The sequence below is a fragment of the Nanorana parkeri genome, unplaced genomic scaffold (genome assembly GCF_000935625.1).
Source record: "Nanorana parkeri isolate BGI_ZX_2015 unplaced genomic scaffold, ASM93562v1 scaffold1871, whole genome shotgun sequence".
Classification (NCBI taxonomy): domain Eukaryota; kingdom Metazoa; phylum Chordata; class Amphibia; order Anura; family Dicroglossidae; genus Nanorana; species Nanorana parkeri.
The window spans coordinates 30,409-38,606 of NW_017308139.1; the positions used below are offsets into that span (position 1 = coordinate 30,409).

The following is an 8,198-nucleotide window of genomic DNA, read 5'->3' on the forward strand; positions in this document are numbered from 1 at the left end:
TATTGGAGTTGACAGGTTCAATAAAAGGAACCTGTCACCTCCAAATGCTACCTCAAAGGGGATTGTTAGCTCCTGTGTGATAGCAATAAAGTTAAGTGAAAAAAAATTAAAATTAAATGTAAATTAAAAAATAGGAAAAAAATTAATAAACAGAAAAAGTGATAAAAAAAATATAAAACTAACCCTGCCTCCCCAGCCATCTGGTTGCTATTCTCCATTGGGGGGCGTATTGAGGAACCTGGCCTTGGGGGAGCAGAGAAAGTAAATCCATCCCTGTGTATATCAGGGCTTACAGTATAATGATGCATAGACCAACACACATCACTATATTTCTGCAGCATGTAGGATCCCCCTCACTAATGCTGGAGCTGAAGAGGTAGAACCCATAGAACAGGAACAGGAGAGGGCAGCAACTTGCCGCAGCAAGGTACCATAAGTAAGCCAGAAGACATTGTTGGACCGGTTAAGGTCAATATAGGAGGAGATGAACAGGCAAGGAGGTATCTTAGATGAGTCAAGTCAGTTAGGTAAAAGGAATGAAGATTAGATGACTGAATTACAGAGTACTGTATATAGCACTAAACTGCTGTATAAAGCACTGACACCACTTATCTTTCCTTAGACTGCACTACACTGTGCTACACTGTACTGTACTACACTGCACTACACTACACTGCACTACACTACACTGACAGCAACACTCTATTATTAACTCCAGCAACACACTACATAAGACTGCTGTGTAAGCAGCCTTATATAGTGTAGGGCTGAGACTTAACTATGAGCCATGAATGGGCAAAGTCATCATTATTTTGTCCAATCATGGCTCTTACAGTGCACTGTGCCATGATTGGGCAAAGTCTTGCACCTGACCTATGGTCAGGTGCATTGCTTTACCCAATCAGGGCTCTCATAAGGCACTGTGCGGTGCGCAATGCCTTGTGGGGCGCTCGGCGGTAGAACAGCCCGCCGAACGTCAAGATAGTTTGTGTGTTCGCCGTTGTGATTGCGATGTGCTGGGCTTCTAGCGTGTCCTTGTGCCCCTTTAAGGAGGTTGGGCTATCTCCAGGCATATCTGCAATACATCCTTTCCTATATTTGCTTCAAGATGGAGGATCTCATAGATTAGAACTAGGACCACACTACACAGAGGGGCCTTGACGAGGCAGTGCAGCTTCCACATATTTTGCAAAAGTTCTGCAACTAAAAGGCCTGTTTTTAATGAAGATTGTTATATAGTATATTTTTCAGGCTAGTTGGTAAGTGTGCTGGGAAATTTTTGTGATTGTAAAGGGTGGATGAAGATATTCTATATATGGTATGGTGATGTATCAAAATCTGACTCTTCTAATCCAAGATTACTGAATTGACTTCCCAGAATTTGACTCACTCAATATATACAATCCAAAATTGTGTCTGCTAGGTATCTTTGGTGACAATGATCTCAGCATACCAGAAAAAAACTCTCTTAGGTTTACTGCTTTTCTTTGCAAAGTTCTGAATTAGGTATCTACCTTACCTTGTGGAACCAATAGCACACCCTTTACTTGTAGACAGGAAATGCCATTATTCTTTATAGCAGGGGCATGCAAACTTGCCCTCCAGCTGTGATAGAACTACAAGTTCTATGAGGCATTGCTAGATTCTGACTGCCACAGCCATGACTCCAGAAACAGATGCATGATGGTAGTTTCACCATAGCTGGAGAGCCAAACTTTGCCTACCCCTCAGGGGGGTAACTAGAAATCACAGGGCCCCATAGCAAAATTTTGTATGGGGCCCCTTGATTTCTAGTTATACCCCTTGCAGAGCACACTCGAGATCCCACCTGAGGGCAAACTTGCAGAGCTCACCATAGACTCTCTATGGTGGGCTATGCAGGGTCACCCTCAGGTGGGCTGGTCACACTCCTTACCTATCTGCCTCCTCTTCCTCCACGGTTGCTGATAGGCCTTGCCTCCTCCGTCGCCGGACCTGCCTCCTTCTTCGTCACCGGGCCCCGCCTCCTCCCCTATTGTCGACCAGAGCCCCGCCTCCTTCTTTGTCACCGGGCTGCGCCCCTGCCCTGCTGCCAACCACGGCCCCGCCTCCTCCTCCCCTGCCGCTGCTGGCTCTCATTTACTCTGTGGAGAGGAACGCGCTGTTGCACAGATTACTGTCAGTGATCTGAACAGCCTCGTGTTCGTCTTCAGCTGCCAGTGAAAGCCAGCAGCAGAGGATCCCATAGCGACCCAGGTAGCCCGCACGGCATCTGGCCGGGCCCCACTGTGCCCCACTGCGGCCGCCTGGGTCGCTATGGTGATTGTTACGCCACTGCTACCCCTGCTTTATAGCAGTGTGTGAAAAATTGAGATATGACAGAGTAAAGGATTTTGCAGTTAAAAGCCTTTCGGTCAGCACTGTTCTCTTCTACTATCGGGTGCATAGTAAATGTGACCCTTAAAACTGTGTAAATTTGCTCTCAATTTGCTTTCACGAACCACAATCTCTTTGGGTTTTTTGGTTTTCAAAGATTTCTAGGATTCAGCTTTGTCATTTTTTTTTTTTATCATAGCTTACAATAGTACAATTAAAAACTGTTCCCTAGATAGAGGCTATTGAAAACACAAGTCCCTCCGTGTGTCCCAGTGTCATTGCAAGATGAAGCACATAACGTCTGAGTCATCTCTGTAGGACCACTGCCAACACCAACACAGTGGGTACCCTAATAATACAGCATTGTTATTGTCACAAGAATTTCCCTTTTAACTGCGGTCACTAACAATGGGAACACATTCTCCCAGAGCATGATATATACAGTAACTATTTTAACAATCTCAGGAAGCCAAATTTAAGTTAGAGAATAAGAAAAAATATTCATATTAAGACAGGATTAGGGAAAACTCTGGTATAAAAGTCAAGTTTACTTTTTTTAAAGATTAAAAGATGGTTGTGCAAGTTTATAGCAAAAATGAACATATAATATGTGAATCGATAATATTCATTACTTAAACAATAAAGCATTTGTCAACCTTAATGAATACTGGCTTTGGGTAGAAGCGCAGTCAAAGCATTATGTTGTTAAGTTGATACATTATTAAATTATTGCCTAAATGTACCTTTTTTGGCAGTCAGGTGATCATGGTTTTTCTCCATAAGCAACTGCGGTGGAATTCATCGATACCAAGAACATCTGCTTTTGGTACCAGGGACTTCAATTCCCAGCATTTTCTTCTAGACTGTGATAGCACTGTCAGTAAAGGGGGTAGGACTGGCCATGACATGCCAACTATGGGAGTGACACCACCTCTTCCTCATTGGTGACAATGCTGGCCACTTGGAGAAGAGACAGAATCATGTCACTCACCTTTATTCCAACAGCAGCGAGGAGGAAAGAGTGACATCCCTGTAGATACAGTATTTCCCTAGTTGGCGACAGCATTGTTACCCTTTTGCAGAAAGTGGCTCAAGCTCCATATACTGACACGATCAGCAAGTATAAATAAGAAAATAGAAAGGGACATACACAATGACGCTGGTAATATTAAAGATGTGGAGGTATAAAAGTCACATAGTAAGATATTTTATTTTAAATTGACTTTTATACTTAAAGGTTACGTGCATTTATGTGGAATGATAAGAATGAAATATCATTGTTCTACTTTTACCTGGTTGATTCAATATCTGTATGCCTGATTAGCCCCCCACTTCATTTTTCTGGAATCATTGGAGGTGAATTAGGCAACAAAAATCAGCTTAGGCGTACCAAACATGTCAAGCCTTAAAGGAGAACTATGGGGTCAGTGTTTTTCCCCATAGTTCTCCTTAGGGTAACGGGAGGACACAAACTAGCGTCCTCCCGTCACCCTAGGCTCAGTATACCGCGAGCTACAGCTAGACTTAGATCCGCCCAGCTGCGTGAGTGACAGCTGGCTCTGCCTATCTAGAGGCAGAGCCAGCTGTACCCGCCCCCTCCCCTGTCCGTTCCGCCAGTCAGCGCTGGCAGATCGGAGCGGGGAGAGGGGAATCCAGCCTCTCCCCTGTCACAGCAGAGAGCCGTGACAGGATCGAGAGGTGAGCGAACCTGGTATGTGTTCGCTCACCTCCCGATCTACTGAGCCAACCTGTGACAGTCTCATTGTCACAGGTCGGCTACAACTATGAGGTGAGTGGAAATCACTCATCTCATAGTTCTCCTTTAATATTGCGTGCGCCTGTGAAACCGCAAAAATATACAATTCCCCATGTCAAGAATGGAGTGAATTAATAACTTTGTGGTGTCATTGGTTAGGAGGGGGCATATTTAGTAAATAATAGGGAGGTAAAGGCTATAAGATTTGTACAGCAATTGGATATTAGGTCAAAAGGAGAGTCCAGGAATACAGCTAGCATGCTGGCAACGCACCTTAAGGTATCTTCATTACATTCTAGCTTTGTCTCTGCATTTTTATCAGCCCAGCTGTGGCGTGGCTTGGCATGGCTTGGCATGTGTTAATGGGTGGAGTGTAAGGTGCTTGGTTTTCTGTGCCTGTGGGCTACTGAGATTTTTATCTCATCTGATCTGTATACATCTATCTACACTCTGCTCTACCTCTATTTTCTTGCAAAGCATCATCTTGCTAGGAAGGAAATTAAAAAGACAGGATATAAAGGAGAGGATAGCTACACAAAACACCAGAGCGAGGTGACTTTCTAACCCACAACTTATCATTGTTTCTATTTAACCAGGAAGGCACTTTGAAGGCATAATAATTCAACTGTAATTTGATATTTGCCTTGACTCAGAATGCTTCTAGCAATTATCAGTGTCTGTTGTAGAGAAATAGTCGCATACTTTGTTTCCTGCACTGTCCCATTGTATGTTATACTACTCTTCTGTCCTTACTAATGCTGTTTTGTGCTCACCCTGCATTCCGCAGGTTATCACTGAGTGGGCACACAATTACAGACTGAGTCACAACCTGTGCCAGCAATAAAGGGAGGGAGGGTGATAAATACCCAGAGCTGCTGTTTGCTGACTGGTGTGCGCTCATTGAATCAGTCTGTGTCTCCTCCCAGTCAATGCTCTGCTGCCTTGTAGTATAAGAACTGTGCATAGCTAGGAAAGCTTTTAACTTTCTGCTTGCCTGCTGCTTCCAGGATATATACACAAGGGGTCTATACATTGTGACTACGCTCTCTGTGTCTAACATTATAGGATGGACAGAAGAAATGTCATTTCTTTGCTCTTCATTACTCAAGGTAATGGCATTCAACTCTCAGTTCTATACTTTCATTTTGTATTTTTGGTATAACTGAAAAAAACATAAATGACTAAAATTCAATACATGTACAGCACAGAGCTGATGTGTAAAAATTGTGCTATTTTGTATTAATCAATGCCTTCAGCTCCATGTTTCGTTAGTTTAATGTATGTGTATATAACAGTGGAAGAGGCACTCACAGGTCTTGTATTGAAGCAACACAAATACATTTACTTATGTTGCTTCAATACAGGACCCATGAGTGCCACTGGACTCTTTGTATCAACTTGCCTTGAGCGCACCCGGGCACTTTCTACTCTTATTTGAGCTCTGTGCCCACCATTGGACATATAACATGAATATACTTTTCAGTATGCACTGCACCTTAAGATCTTAAAAATGCTAGTTTATATTACCAGCTAAGATCATGCCATGGCACGTTTCTAGGATTTGGATAATAAAACATTCTGCTCCTACTTTATATCATTTTACAAAGTTGTCAAGCAAGTTTGCTGTGAGTTAACATTAGGATTTGCCGAATGCTGTATTAGTATTATGAAATAAATAGTTTAATATTAGACATTTCTAGGGGAAAATAGGAAGACATTTTTAAAACCTGCCTCTGTTCTTGGCAACTGGGAATGCTTGGATACTGTTAGTGCCTATCACTGTATGAACAAGAAGTTTGTTTTACAACTTTGTTTTCACAATGTTGTATTTTTTTTTTTAATGTCGCTGTTTATGTTGTACTTTTAAAGCTCATTCACCTCCGTGATTTGCTTGTGGTTTGCAGTATTTTTGCAGCACATACAGTATAGACTAGATTCTTCTTTTGCTTGTCATTGTAATGAATGAGGCTGTTCAGATGTATACGTTTACACAGCCTGCTGAAACGACATGAGTGCATGAAAAAGCTTGTGTACATGTGAATAGAACGAGAAACATAAGTGGATTTAAAATTTCATGCGATGTATCCAGAGAAGCAAAAGATCCATTGCAGTACAAAGAAAATGTGGGGCCCATTCACACTGTATCCGTTGCGTTGCAATATGTTTTTCAACAACCAATCATTTTTCGTTGCCCTTCTGTTAGCATCTGTGGAAAAACGGATCGCAAAACACAATGGTTCGAAAGGAAATTGACAGGTACAATTGCAAGTCAATGGATTCTCCACTGACTTGTAATTTTCTTCTGATTTTGGTGTGAGTGCATCCATAATGCACATGGAGGTGTTTTCATTGCTATGAATGATTGAAAGATTTGCAGGTGCCTGGATCCCTCATTGGACCAGCAACTCATGACATACAAAGAATAGCAATAGAACTACACTTTCTAAGAAAATAGATGAAGCAATTGAAATGGCTTGCTTTGTAGGTCTGTCCTTGCATGATGTATATGCCATTATATATGCAATTTATTATATGCATGATATTAATATCTTTGTCTTCCAAAATAAAATATTTTGGTGAAAAGCTAAACTAAAATTCACCCTTTTCACAGACATTTTTGGAAAGAATGTTACCTTTATCAGATAACTGTTCTGCCTATCAGCAGATTATTAAGGGGTTTGCAATCTGTTTGATGTTGGGTCTCCAGACACCCCTGGTCTTGAAGATAGTGCTTGTTTGTGTTGGTAGACCTTGTCACCTTTAGCATGGTTAAAACACACCAAAAGAAGATTTCCAAAACACTGGGAATGAGGACACTGCTAAAAAAACGTCAAGGTCTAAATGAAGTGGATGTAAGTACAGAAGATGAGCAACAGAGATAAGCAAGCTTCATAAAATTTGCTATGCCAGCAGTTGGTTCAAGTTAAAAATCTTGACCATCCACAGCTACTTTTTCTATCCCTGGATTGTTTTAGGACTTTTTGCATCAGTAGATTAAATCCCAATTGAACTTTCAGTTTACATTAGCTGAACACTTTCCAGGTGCATTAAAACGAAACGTGTTCAGAGTCTTAGGGGTCTATTCACTAAGCTGCCGAAGGATCTAGCACATTTGAGAACATTTGACAGATGGGGAGCATCACAAAAAAAAAACAACTGAAAGCATGAGTAAAAAGTGGGACAAAAATGTTGGATAGGTTTATACTTAGCAATCTAGCACCTCATTCCCCTGCTCATTGTTTAAGGACTTTCTATGCAACAACTAGGGTGTTCAGGTGAACTTGCAGATCAGCAATTCTCACAATGTGCTATTAGGACCGCTAATGGTCCATGAGCAGCCAACAAGTGTTAATTGGTGTAAATTGGCATCATATAGGTGAAGCAGGGTAATAACTATTGCTGAGACTAGGGGTAACTCAGCTTTCATATGGCGTCCACTGCAGCAATTCCTAGGTGAGAATTTCCTGTGAGCTTGGCCATGGCATAACAAGGAAAGGAGAGGAAAAAGACATTGGTGTAGACTGGCGATCAAAACTTGAGTGTGAGTCAGAAACAGAGCAGAACAGATTTAAGAGGATTAAAAAATAAAATAAAAAGCAGCTGTATAAAGCAGAAAAAAACAGATCTGTAGACAGTACAGAAGGATTACAACTAGAGGCAGAATATACATTTAATTGGAAGGGAAGAGTGTAAGGAAGCCACAAGAAAGAATCGTGTTTGCCTCTATAAAAGAGTAGATTGACCAAGGCATTGTTCTACTACTGATCCGAACAGTCAATTAATAGGTGCATGGAACATTCTCAACAGATTAGTATATGGACTAATTTGCTGAGTGAAAGACTTAAGTAGCAGTGTCTGTGAAAAGCTCACCCCGACTCACTAATACCGTATATACTCGAGTATAAGCCATCCCGAATATAAGCCGAGGTACCTAATTTTACCACAAAAAACTGGGAAAAAGTATTGACTCGAATATAAGCCGAGGGTGGGAAATGAGGCAGCTACTGGTAAATGTACAAAATGAAGATAGATACCAATAAAAAATGTATTTAAAAGAAAAACATTAACCTAGCTCGTTAAGTGGAAA

General features: G+C 41.4%; 1 protein-coding gene across 1 annotated transcript in view; it reads left to right on the forward strand.

Moving 5' to 3' along the window:
- The first annotated feature begins 5,137 nt into the window (after positions 1–5,137).
- ITGA2 (integrin subunit alpha 2) overlaps positions 5,138–8,198 on the forward strand; it is a 100,651-nt gene continuing 97,590 nt past the window's right edge. The window contains 1 exon segment of the mRNA XM_018571932.1: positions 5,138–5,220. Coding sequence (XP_018427434.1) covers positions 5,178–5,220 — 43 coding nt within the window. The 5' untranslated portion in view covers positions 5,138–5,177.